Genomic DNA, 13,233 nt, shown 5'->3' on the forward strand with positions numbered 1-13,233 from the left:
CCTGCTTGGCCTTTCAGTGAGATCATGGCTGATCTGTACCTCAACTCCATTCACCCACCTTTGGCCCATATACTTTAATACCGTTGGTGAACAGAAAGCTATCTGACGTAATAAAACTCACTATGCACTTGGTTCGAGTATAAAGCAAGGCTTTAATCAACTTGTTTCAAAACATGGAGGTCTAGTTGTACTTCACTAGTTCCTTGTCTTACAAAATGTCCCTGAGCAAGCTGGGGCCAACGCCTGAGTATTTATACTCCTTGGACGGCGCCACCAGCTGGCCGTCCAGTGTTATTTCACGAGTTGTTTCTTTATGATGATGAGATTTATAACACTATCAACCTCAGATTTAAAATTAACAATTGATCTAGCATTAATTGCCGTTTGGGGAAGAGAGTTCCAAACCTCCGCCACCCTTTGTGTGTCGAAGTGTTTCCTAATTTCACTCCTGAAAGGTCTGACTCTAATTTTTAGACTCTGCCCCCTAGTCCTAGACTCCCCAACCAACGGAAATAGTTTCTCTCGATCTATCCTATCAGAGACTTTAATCATTTTAAAGACCTCAATCAGATCACCCCTCAACCTACCAATGTCGTGGGAATATAAGACTAGAAATTCATGACATGTGACGTACTTGAGACACTTCTCAGAAAGAAAGACTTGCATTTCTCCAGCGCCTTTCACCACCTCAGGACATCCCAAAACGATTTACAGCCAATGAAGTACTTCTGAAGCGTAGTCACTGTTGTAATGTGGGAAACGCAGCAGACAATTTGCGCACAGCAAGCTCCCACAAACAGCAATGTGATAACGACCAGATAATGTTTTAGTGATGTTGGTTGAGGGATAAACATTGGCCCCAGGACACCGGGGAGAACTCCCCCGCTCATCTTCGAAATAGTGCTGTGATAAGGCGCGATATAAATGCAAGGTTTTTTTTTCAATCGCTGGTACCTTCTCTTTATTAAGATGCTCAGCAAACCTGTTGTGCTTCTGGGTGAGTGCGTGGGAATTTTCTCGAGCTTCTCGGTTTATCCGCTGCTTGAGTTTCCCGAGAACGCCAGCGTTACTGACGGATGTGCTGCCTTTACCGGCTCCTGGCTCCCAGTAACCCGTCCATCTTCCTCCCGCAGCCTCCTCCTCGACCTGACAACCTGCGGAGAGAGAGAGTTTGAGAGGAAGGTGAAAGAGTTTGCCGCCCAGCTGGCTCTGGTGCCGTGTCCACCGCCCGGGTCCCTTCAGTTGGTAAGAAGTCAGTTCCAGAAATGCAGCATCATCTGGCTCGGTGTGTGAGGGTGTCTGTGTGTGTGAGGGTGTCTGTGTGTGTGTGAGGGTGTCTGTGAGTGAGGGTGTGTGTGTGTGAGGGTGTGTGTGTGTGAGGGTGTGTGTGTGTGAGGGTGTCTGTGAGTGTGAGGGTGTCTGTGAGTGTGAGGGTGTCTGTGTGTGTGAGGGTGTCTGTGTGTGTGAGGGTGTGTGTGAGTGAGGGTGTGTGTGTGTGAGTGTGTGAGGGTGTGTGTGAGGGTGTCTGTGAGTGAGTGTGTGAGGGTGTCTGTGTGTGTGAGGGTGTCTGTGAGTGAGGGTGTGTGTGTGTGAGGGTGTGTGTGTGTGAGGGTGTCTGTGAGTGAGGGTGAGTGTGTGTGAGGGTGTCTGTGAGTGAGGGTGTGTGTGTGTGAGGGTGTCTGTGAGTGAGGGTGTCTGTGAGTGAGGGTGTGTGTGTGTGAGGGTGTGTGTGAGTGAGGGTGTCTGTGAGTGAGGGTGTCTGTGAGTGAGGGTGTCTGTGAGTGAGGGTGTCTGTGAGTGAGGGTGTGTGTGTGTGAGGGTGTGTGTGAGTGAGGGTGTCTGTGAGTGAGGGTGTCTGTGAGTGAGGGTGTCTGTGAGTGAGGGTGTCTGTGAGTGAGGGTGTCTGTGAGTGAGGGTGTCTGTGAGTGAGGGTGTCTGTGAGTGAGGGTGAGTGTGTATGAGGGTGTCTGTGAGTGAGGGTGTCTGTGAGTGAGGGTGTCTGTGAGTGAGGGTGTCTGTGAGTGAGGGTGTGTGTGTGTGAGGGTGTGTGTGAGTGAGGGTGTCTGTGAGTGAGGGTGTCTGTGAGTGAGGGTGTCTGTGAGTGAGGGTGTCTGTGAGTGAGGGTGTCTGTGAGTGAGGGTGTCTGTGAGTGAGGGTGTCTGTGAGTGTGAGGGTGAGTGTGTGAGTGAGGGTGTCTGTGAGTGAGGGTGTGTGTGTGAGTGAGGGTGTCTGTGAGTGAGGGTGAGTGTGTATGAGGGTGTCTGTGAGTGAGGGTGTCTGTGAGTGAGGGTGAGTGTGTATGAGGGTGTCTGTGAGTGAGGGTGTCTGTGAGTGAGGGTGTCTGTGAGTGAGGGTGTGTGTGAGTGAGGGTGTGTGTGAGTGAGGGTGTCTGTGAGTGAGGGTGTGTGTGAGTGAGGGTGTCTGTGAGTGAGGGTGAGTGTGTATGAGGGTGTCTGTGAGTGAGGGTGTCTGTGAGTGAGGGTGTCTGTGAGTGAGGGTGTGTGTGAGTGAGGGTGTGTGTGAGTGAGGGTGTCTGTGAGTGAGGGTGTCTGTGAGTGAGGGTGAGTGTGTGTGAGGGTGAGTGTGTATGAGGGTGTCTGTGAGTGAGGGTGAGTGTGTGTGAGGGTGTGTGTGTGTGAGGGTGTCTGTGAGTGAGGGTGTCTGTGAGTGAGGGTGTCTGTGAGTGAGGGTGTCTGTGAGTGAGGGTGTCTGTGAGTGAGGGTGTGTGTGAGTGAGGGTGTCTGTGAGTGAGGGTGTCTGTGAGTGAGGGTGTGTGTGAGTGAGGGTGTCTGTGAGTGAGGGTGTGTGTGAGTGAGGGTGTCTGTGAGTGAGGGTGTGTGTGAGTGAGGGTGTGTGTGAGTGAGGGTGTCTGTGAGTGAGGGTGTGTGTGTGAGGGTGTCTGTGAGTGAGGGTGTGTGTGAGTGAGGGTGTGTGTGAGTGAGGGTGTCTGTGAGTGAGGGTGTGTGTGTATGAGGGTGTCTGTGAGTGAGGGTGTCTGTGAGTGAGGGTGTGTGTGAGTGAGGGTGTCTGTGAGTGAGGGTGTCTGTGAGTGAGGGTGTGTGTGTGTGAGGGTGTGTGTGTGTGAGGGTGTCTGTGAGTGAGGGTGTGTGTGTGTGAGGGTGTGTGTGTGTGAGGGTGTCTGTGAGTGAGGGTGTCTGTGAGTGAGGGTGTGTGTGTGTGAGGGTGTCTGTGAGTGAGGGTGTGTGTGAGTGAGGGTGTGTGTGTGAGGGTGTGTGTGAGTGAGGGTGTCTGTGAGTGAGGGTGTGTGTGAGTGAGGGTGTCTGTGTGTGTGAGGGTGTCTGTGAGTGAGGGTGTGTGTGAGTGAGGGTGTCTGTGAGTGAGGGTGTCTGTGAGTGAGGGTGTGTGTGTGTGAGGGTGTCTGTGTGAGGGTGTGTGTGTGTGAGGGTGTCTGTGTGAGGGTGTGTGTGTGTGAGGGTGTGTGTGTGTGAGGGTGTCTGTGAGTGAGGGTGTCTGTGAGTGAGGGTGTGTGTGTGTGAGGGTGTGTGTGAGTGAGGGTGTGTGTGTGTGAGGGTGTGTGTGAGTGAGGGTGTCTGTGAGTGAGGGTGTCTGTGAGTGAGGGTGTCTGTGAGTGAGGGTGTCTGTGAGGGTGAGTGTGTGAGGGTGAGTGTGTGAGGGTGAGTGTGTGTGTGTGAGGGTGAGTGTGTGAGGGTGAGTGTGTGTGTGTGAGGGTGAGTGTGTGTGTGTGAGGGTGAGTGTGTGAGGGTGAGTGTGTGTGTGTGAGGGTGAGTGTGTGAGGGTGAGTGTGTGTGTGTGAGGGTGAGTGTGTGTGTGTGAGGGTGAGTGTGTGAGGGTGAGTGTGTGTGTGTGAGGGTGAGTGTGTGTGTGTGAGGGTGAGTGTGTGTGTGTGAGGGTGAGTGTGTGAGGGTGAGTGTGTGTGTGTGAGGGTGAGTGTGTGTGTGTGAGGGTGAGTGTGTGAGGGTGAGTGTGTGTGTGTGAGGGTGAGTGTGTGAGGGTGAGTGTGTGTGTGTGAGGGTGAGTGTGTGTGTGTGAGGGTGAGTGTGTGAGGGTGAGTGTGTGTGTGTGAGGGTGAGTGTGTGTGTGTGAGGGTGAGTGTGTGTGTGTGAGGGTGAGTGTGTGAGGGTGAGTGTGTGTGTGTGAGGGTGAGTGTGTGTGTGTGAGGGTGAGTGTGTGTGTGTGAGGGTGAGTGTGTGAGGGTGAGTGTGTGTGTGTGAGGGTGAGTGTGTGTGTGTGAGCGTGAGTGTGTGTGTGTGAGGGTGAGTGTGTGTGTGTGAGGGTGAGTGTGTGAGGGTGAGTGTGTGTGTGTGAGGGTGTGTGTGTGTGTGTGAGGGTGAGTGTGTGTGTGTGAGGGTGTGTGTGAGGGTGTGTGTGTGTGAGGGTGTGTGTCTGTGAGTGTGAGGGTGAGTGTGTGTGTGTGAGGGTGAGTGTGTGTGTGTGAGGGTGTGTGTGTGTGTGTGTGTGAGGGTGTGTGTGTGTGAGGGTGTCTGTGAGTGAGGGTGTGTGTGAGGGTGAGTGTGTGAGGGTGAGTGTGTGTGTGTGAGGGTGTGTGAGGGTGAGTGTGTCTGTGTGAGGGTGAGTGTGTGTGTGTGAGGGTGTGTGTGTGTGAGTGTGTGTGTGTGAGGGTGAGTGTGTGTGAGGGTGAGTGTGTGTGAGGGTGTGTGTGAGGGTGTGTGTGAGGGTGAGTGTGTGTGTGTGAGGGTGAGTGTGTGTGAGGGTGTGTGTGTGTGAGGGTGTGTGTGAGGGTGTGTGTGAGGGTGAGTGTGTCTGTGTGAGGGTGAGTGTGTGTGTGTGAGGGTGTGTGTGAGGGTGTGTGTGTGGGGGGGGGAGTAGACCCTCATGAAAGGGAAATTTAAGACGATGTTGAGAAGTAATGAACACCAGTGTCGGATATCCCGGTGAGGTAGTGGAGTTTTGGAATGATTTCAGACCCCCTTGGTTGCAAGGGGCAGGTGAATGGCCTGGCTCACCTTGTGATCTTCTGCAGGGATTCTTCTTTCCTCCCTCTTCCTCCTGTCTCTCCACATCACAAAACTTCTCTGGCCAAGCAGACAGCCTTGGGCCATTGTGGTCAGTCCAGGAGTTGGCTGGTTCAGGAGAGGAAGGGCAGGGGAAGGAAATGGGCAGAAAAAACCGGCTGTAAAGATAGACTCAAAGTTGCACAAGGTTCAGGGAATGGATATGTAGAGATGAAATGTTTAATCTTTGTGTCTTTCATTCCTTTTTGAAGTAACTTACTGATAGCTGACTCTTTCCTCACCCACGTCCTCTCCCGCTTCCTGGTGCTCAGTGTTTTGAGCTGGGGCCGCTCAGTATTGTGCTGTCACCTCCTGAAGACATAGACAGTCCAGTTATTGACATCGGTCTACACATCCCATTCCTCTGCTTCAAACCCGAGACCATCCTGCAGGTAATTATGAATTCTGCATGTGTGGGAGGGAGTTACATATAATTGCATTGAGTGTACAGCACAGAAACAGGCCATTCGGCCCAACTGGTCCGTGCCGGTGTTTCTGCTCCACACGAGCCTCCTCCCACCCCTCTTCACCTCACCCTATCAGCATAACCTTCTATTCCTTTCTCCCTCGTGTGTTTATCCAGCTTCCCCTTAAATGCATCTGTACTATTCACCTCAACCACTCCCTGTGGTAGCGAGTTCCACATTCTCACCACTCTCTGGGTAAAGAAGTTTCTCCTGAATTCCCTGTTGGATTTATTAACGACTATCTTATATTGATGACCCCCTAGTTCTGGTCTCCCCCACAAGCGGAAACATCTTCTCTACATCTACCCTATCGAACCTCTTCCTAATTTTAAGGACCTCTATCAGGTCGCCCCTCAGCCCTCTGTCCTAGGCTGTTCAGTCTTTCCCCGATTTGTATAACCTCTCCATTCTGGTACCATCTTTGTGAATCTTATTTGTACCTTCTCCAGCCACGGCCGAGTTATCACCCTGAGATTGCGATTGGCTGTCGGGCAGCCACCACTCTGCTTTGGCGGGTCCTCACCGCGGGTACCGAGTGTTGGAGCTGGGGCCGTCGGCTGCGCCCGTACCGTTAACGGCCATTTTATTCTCTCCTGCAGATTCTGACGTACATCTTGACCGAGCGACGACTGGTTTTCTTCTCCACCAACCGGCCGCTGCTGACGCTGGTGACCGAGTGCTTTGTGCATTTCCTGTACCCCCTCCAGTGGCGGCACCCCTACATCCCGGTGCTGGCCAATCAGATGCTGGACCTGGTGATGGCGCCTACTGTCTTCCTCATGGGCTGCCATTCCAGACACATCGCAACCATCAATGAGGTCAGTCCCGTCAGCGCTGTCCGTTCCGAGAGAGCTAAACCATGTCACCAGCCCAACATTACATCGCTGGAGTTCAGAGATATCGGAACAACAACAACTTGCATTGATATAGCAGCATTATCATAGTAACCCCTCCCACGGCACTTCACAAGAGCGATTATCAAACAGAATTTGACACCGAGCCACATAAGGAGATATCAGGGCAGGTGACCAAAAGCTTGGTCAAAGAGGTGGGTTTTAAGGAGCGTCTTAAAGGAGGAGAGAGAGGCGGAGAGGTTTAGGGAGGGACCTTTGACGGCCGTGCCTTCAGCTGCCTGGGCCCCGAGCTCTGGAATTCTCTCCCTATACCTCTCCGCCTCTCTCTCCTTCTTTAAGACGCTCCTTAAAACCCACCTCTTTGACCAAGCCTGCCCTAATATCTCCTTATGTGGCTCGGTGTCAATTTTTTGTCTTTTAATCCTCCTGTGAAGCGCCTTGGGATGATTTACTATGTTAAAGGCGCTATATAAATACAGGTTGTTGTTTGTTTCACTAGGTGGTGCAGTTAGCCACTGACCCATCAGGGGGCGGTGTTTATCTGGAGCATTGAGCTGAGGTTCTTCAGTGATCGGCTGGGAGTTGATAATTAGTCTTTAGCCCCGATTGTAACTAAGCGGGAGCGCCCCACCTGCTCGTTGGCTCGAAGCTCAGGCCATTTTAACCCCCGGGCCTCATTTTGATATTTGACACCCGTCTCTCGCCCGAGACCGGCGAGAATGGCGCCAGGGCTGGCGGACGGTAGCCAACCTCTGCCGGGAACCCAAGGGGGAATCGTGGCCGGCGCAAGGTTAGTGCCGGGGTGGCGGGGGTGGCGGGGGTGAGGCTCGATGGCGGGTTGGGAGGTGCAAACATTCCTTACTGGTCCTGCCTGTACCCCAAGGCTGCGCTTCTGGCCAACGCTGCTGCCTCACGCCAGATTTCGCCGGCGGTTTCGGCGCGTGCACGATCTAAAGGTAGTGACATCATCGACCGCCATTTTGACCACCCGGCCGCTGCGTTAAAGCCGGAACGGCTGGGTATAAATCAGGCCTCTTGAGGTGGTCAGAAAAGCTCGAGGAATGAGATAGAATCGAGAACCGCTCTGGCCCCTCCTCTAACTCCATGGTGGAGTCTCCAGAGAAGGTTTCCTCCTGGCTACAGTGCAAGAGACAAGCCTGCACCTAAAGGACCTGCTGCAGTCCTGAGCGTGTTGCCCGTGGGAGGATTGCTGGGTTTGACGAGTATTGTGCAAAGCCTGCTCGCTGTGAACAAAGCCCGTTCACCCTGGGAGACAGGCTGATGGACAAGGGCAAGCTTCCCATCCAATAGCTCCTTCTCTCTGCCTAACATTCTCTCTCTGTCTCACTGACTCTCTTCTCCTTTCTCTCTTTCTTTTTCTCCCTCTCTCCCTGTTTCTCTCTCTCTCTCTTTGTCTCCTCTCTCTGACTCTCTCTCTCTCCCCCTCTGTCTGTCTGTCTCTCTTTCTCTATTTCTGCCTCTCCCTGTCGCTCCTTCTCTCTCTGCCTGTCTGCCTGTCTGTCTGTCTGTTTCTCTCTCTCCCCTGTCTCTCTCTCTCTATCTCACTGTCTCTCTCTGTCTCTGCCTCTCTCTCCCCATCACGTAAGAGCATCGAGGGATTCAGAGCAAAGGTGGGTAAATAGAGTTGAGATACAGATCAGCTGTGATCTGATTGAAGGGCTGAATGGCCTCCTCCTGTTCCCGTGGAATTGAAATCAAGACTTACTGCATCATCGCCTGCTTTCCCAAGGCCTCAAAATTGTGGAGCTTTCTGCTTCTCTCCCTCTGACAATACAACCTTTCACAACCCAAGCTGGGCCTTTCCCAGCCTGTCTCCTTTCCTGTCCTATTATTTCCAAACTTGCTGATCTCCTGGAGCCCAGGTCTCTGGGCCTCGTGCAGCGGGAACATGTTTCTTGTGTTAACACAACACCGATTACTCTGGACGTTCAACCTTTGCAGGTGGAAGAGTTAGTTCTCGTGGACATTGACAATGGAGCATTCCTGACCACCCAACACAAGGGGCTCGAGACCCCCCACCTGCCCACGGCCGTGGTAGAAGAATTCCTAACCAGGTAAGGAGCCCACCTGGGAATGGCTTCCTGAGGCGACATAGGCAGAGAGCCTCTGCTGCTGGAAATTATTGGTCTGTTATTCCCAAAAGGTTGGCGTTGATTGGTCCCCATTGAAACCCAAGAGGGTCTTAATAAAATAGGGCGGGCGAGACCCAGATATGGACCAGGATTGAGATGATTTTTTGGGCCGACAACCCATTGTGACGGGGCCTGGTGATGTACATTGGGTAGGGCAAGATTATCGGCCCATCAAACTTGCTCACCCAGTTATCTCCTTTCTATATTTTGAGTTATCCCAAGTGTCATTTATAAAATTGAATCGCCAAAATGTTGAGTTACGTAATGGAATGGAGGGAGAGTGTGCAGGACATCCCGTCCCAGAACTAGGGTTAATATAAGATAGTCACCAATAAACCCAACAGGGAATTCAGGAGAAACTTCTTTACCCAGAGAGTGGTGAGAATGTGGAACTCGCTGCCACAGGGAGTGGTTGAGGTGAATAGTATCGATGCATTTAAGGGGAAACTAGATAAACATATGAGGGAGAAGGGAATAGAGGGTTATGCTGATAGATTTAGATGAGGAAAGACGGGAGGAGGCTCGAGTGGAGCATAAACGCCGGCATGGACTGGTTGGGCCGAATGGCCTGTTTCTGTGCCGTAGATTCTGTGTAATTCCGGGCCATTCGATCATTGAGAGGCACATAAAGGGGAACCGTCTTCAAGAAAAACGTTTAGAAACTTTTATTTTGTAGAAAAGCAAGAGCCAAACAGTTTCCAAGGTGATGAGGCCACATGATGGTAAATGGAGTTAAGATACAGATCAGCAATAATCTCATTGAATGGCGGAACAGGCTCGGGGGGCTGAATGGCCTCCTCCTGTTCCTATTTTGGGTTCCACCATCGTCTTTGCATCATTTTTTTGGAATCAAAACAAGGCTTGTCAAACAGCTTCTCATGAAGATGTTGCTTCGTTAACTGGTTCTTGAATACAATAATGTACTAGTAACCTTGGGTTATTTCCTTGACCTTTGCACTCTGATCTCTGTAACACCTGTACCTTGCCTTTCGCCCATTCGCATATGATACCAGTTGCACTTTGACCTCTCCGCTACCTGCCCCCAGTGACCTCTGCCCTGCGGTCACTCACTGCCCTTTGTTCTGTTCCAGTACGCAGCAGCTCCAGGTGAACTCTGAACTGGCCTCGGCCCACCTGGCTTCGCACACAAACCTGGCGATTGCTCGAGAAAAGGAGCGACTTCAGAGACAGCAAATGAACCAACAGGTCCGACAGATCTTCCTGCACCTCATCGGGAACCTCCTCAGGTCAGTAGAGAGCCCGCTGCAGGCCTTCCAGGACAGGCACTCGGAACACTGTCATTGCCTCTCAGGCCTGGCCTTGACCTATTTCCCCTGCGCATCATAGGCCCAGTGAGTCAGAAGTATGTGAGGGTCACAAGGCCCCTTTCCACCAAACAGCACTGGCTTGTAAGCCAGTAAGTCATTCTTGCAAGCACTGACGATGCCGTGATAGTCCTTGCACAGCAGTCCGTTGTGCATTAAAATTGTGTACTCCCCTCACTGCTTCACCTGCACTCTGACCTCAGCTACAGTTCCACTCTGACCTCTGCTTCACCTGCACTCTGACCTCTGGCTACCGTGCCTCTTTCCGATCCAAATGTCAGTCCCTGGAAGAATGAGAAACCGCAAGAGCTGAAAATCTGAAACGAAAGCTGAAAATGTGGGAAAGGCGTCTGTGGCGTTCCCGCCGCGATCCCTACATCAGGCAGGAAATACCGGAAAATAAACAGCCGTTGGAGAAAAGAGAGGGAAAAGGAGAGGGGGCAAATCAAGAGATACACCAATCACAGAGAGGGAAGCAATGGGGTCGATTAACAGGAAATTATTCAGGCCATTTAACCAAACAACTCCCTCAGTGTATCTGAGCGAGGTGCCATTGTCCTTTGCCCGGGGGCGGGGGGACGCTGGGCAACACGGGGATCCAGTCCGCTCCGACCTTGCCCATAGTCAGCGCCGGGTTCCCATGGGCCTGGGGGTTGCTCAGTAATCATTGGTTGCTATGGTGACGTGTGTTCTCTGTACCCAGGGATGTCTCCAAGCATTTGAACCTCAAGCACCGTGTGTTTATCAAGAAGGAGTTCCTGGACTCACGACAGCCAGCCGCACGGCCCTTCTACAGCAGCGTGAGTAACGGGCTCTCAGTTTTGACTCCATCGTCTAAAGGGACGCGCGGTTTAGGAGGCCGGCGATTTTGCATTACTCGGCAGCACATGACATCCCACGCTCGCTGCTCGCGACGCCAGTTACTGCCTGAGAAACACAATTCTGGAGCCAGCGAGACGCCGGTTTCTGAGTGGATGTGCTGTGATTACAAATTACTTCCCCGAGATATGTTCGACTGAATGCCCACAATCCCCACAATCTTTCAGTGCAATATAGACAGGCTAAGTAAGTGGGCAGAGATTTGGCAGATGGAATACAATACTGGAAAGTGTGAGGTTATGCACTTTGGCAGGAAAAATCGTAGAGCAAGTTATTGTCTTAATGGCAAGAAACTGGAAAGTACTGAAGTACAAAGGGATCTGGGGGTCCTGGTGCACGAAACTCAAAAGGTTAGTATGCAGGTGCAGCAAGTGATTAAGAAGGCCAATGGAATGTTGGCTTTCATTGCTAGGGGGATAGAATATAAAAATAGGGAGGTATTGCTTCAGTTGTACAAGGTATTGATGAGACCGCACCTGGAATACTGCATACAGTTTTGGTGTCCATACTTAAGAAAGGACATACTTGCTCTCGAGTCAGTACAAAGAAGGTTCACTCGGTTAATCCCGGGGATGAGGGGATGGACATATGAGGAGAGGTTGAGTAGATTGGGACTCTACTCATTGGAGTTCAGAAGAATGAGAGGCGATCTTATTGAAATATATAAGATTGTGAAGGGGTTGGATCGAGTGGATGCGGGGAGGATGTTCCCGATGATGGGTGAAACTAGAACTAGGGGGCATAGTCTTAGAATAAGGGACTGCTCTTTCAAAACTGAGATGAGGAGGAACTACTTCACTCAGAGGGTGGTAGGTCCATGGAATATGCTGCCCCAAAAAGCTGTAGAAGCTACATCATTACATAAATTTAAAACAGAAATAGACAGTTTCCTAGAAGTAAAGGGAATTAAGGGTTACGGGGAGCGGGCAGGAATTTGGACATGAGTCTAGGTTCGGATCGGACATGGCCCTGTGGATAGCGGAGCGGGCCCAGGGGCCGTGTAGCCTGATCCTGCTCCAATTTCGTGTGTCTAATTCTGTTAGATTCAGGAGATGGTTCTGTGATAGTAGATTGGCGGTTAGGATCAGATCAGCCATGATCTTATTGAATGGTGGAGCAGGCTCGAGGGGCCGATTGGCCTACTCCTGCTCCTATTTCTTATGTTCTTAATAAAGACACCAGTAACAGGGCCGATCTCTGCCCTGTATAATATTTCGAACAGCTCACTAGGATGTGCCTGTCCTTTATTATCTGTATAACTGAACCCCTTGGTCACTCACAGGTTCTCTCTTTATGTTGGCACAGGTTAAATTGGGCTGCTGTGAGTTTGTGACATTGTAAAAAAATTAATGTAAAATCATAAAGAGTGTCTAATCGAATGGGTTTAGTTTGCTAGAGTCCTTCCCTTTATTTGGATCAGTTAACCCAATAACCAAAAGTGTCTGCCGGTGAGAGTGTCTGCCGGTGAGAGTGTCTGCCGGTGAGAGTGTCTGCCGGTGAGAGTGCGATAAGAACATAAGAATTAGGAGCAGGAGTCGGCCATACGGCCCCTCGAGCCTGCTCCGCCATTCAATAAGATCATGGCTGATCTTCAACCGCAATTCCACTTTCCTGCCTGATCCCCATATCCCTTGATTCCCCGAGAGTCCAAAAATCTATCGATCTCAGCCTTGAATATACTCAACGACTGAGCCTCCACAGCCCTCTGGTGTCAGTGAGCGTGTCCGTCAGCGAGCGTGTCCGTCAGCGAGCGTGTCTGTCAGTGAGCGTGTCCGTCAGTGAGCGTGTCCGTCAGTGAGCGTGTCTGTCAGTGAGCGTGTTTTCTGTAGCTGTCCCAGGGCGAGGATTTGAATTGGTTGGAGAGAAGCTGATGTCTTTTCTTGCCTCTTCCATAGTTCCTGAAGACCGACCTCTTCCACTGCTTCCTGAAGGCTCGACTCAACAAGAAAGTCGATGCATTCACCCGCTGGGAGCTGATGACGCGGACCGAGTTGACCAGGTAACCCCAGCTGAGATTGTGCTAGTGGTGGAGGGAATGGGACCAGGATTTGAGCAGCTCTCAGCCAATGATTAAGTTTGATTCACAAGCTGCCTCTCCATCAGTTGGGGCATGGTCACAGCACAGAGCAGAGTGAGGAGCTGGCGTGCGAGACGTGATCCCACAGTGTAAAGCAAAGGAAGATAACAACTTGAATTTCTATAGCGCCTTTCACAATTCACTTTACAGCCAATGAAGTACCTTTGAAGTGTAGTCGCTGTTGTAATGTAGGAAACGCAGCAGCCAATTTCCACACAGCAAGATCCCACAAACAGCAATGTCATAATGACCAGATAATCTGTTTATGTGATGAAATATTGGCCTCAGGACACCGGGGAGAACTCCCCTGCACTTCTTCAAAATAGTGCCACAGTGCAGACGGGGCCTCGGTTTAATGTCTCGTCTGAAAGACAGCATCTCCGACAGTGCGGCACTCCCTCAGTACTGCCCCTCCGACAGTGCGGCGCTCCCTCAGTACTGCCCCTCCGACAGTGCTGCGCTCCCTCAGTACTGCCCCTCCGAC

The 13,233-nt window shown here is 51.5% G+C and overlaps 1 protein-coding gene across 7 annotated transcripts in view; it reads left to right on the forward strand.

The window, feature by feature from the left end:
• Nucleotides 1-13,233, forward strand: part of LOC147108938 (DENN domain-containing protein 3-like) — a 168,834-nt gene that overhangs the window by 101,578 nt on the left and 54,023 nt on the right. For all 7 annotated transcript variants that reach the window (XR_015080690.1, XM_086005903.1, XM_086005898.1 and 4 more), the window contains exons 6-12: nt 1,134-1,245; nt 5,267-5,386; nt 6,061-6,279; nt 8,278-8,390; nt 9,560-9,715; nt 10,497-10,593; nt 12,568-12,671. Coding sequence is in view for 6 of the 7 variants with exons in the window: in XM_086005903.1 (XP_085862029.1) it covers nt 1,134-1,245; nt 5,267-5,386; nt 6,061-6,279; nt 8,278-8,390; nt 9,560-9,715; nt 10,497-10,593; nt 12,568-12,671 (921 nt within the window). In the remaining variant the exon portion in view is untranslated. The remainder of the gene's footprint in view (nt 1-1,133; nt 1,246-5,266; nt 5,387-6,060; nt 6,280-8,277; nt 8,391-9,559; nt 9,716-10,496; nt 10,594-12,567; nt 12,672-13,233) is intronic.

The sequence above is a fragment of the Somniosus microcephalus genome, chromosome 13 (assembly GCF_052327205.1).
Source record: "Somniosus microcephalus isolate GS21.2 chromosome 13, FLI_Smic_1.0, whole genome shotgun sequence".
NCBI classification, from domain to species: Eukaryota; Metazoa; Chordata; class Chondrichthyes; order Squaliformes; family Somniosidae; genus Somniosus; species Somniosus microcephalus.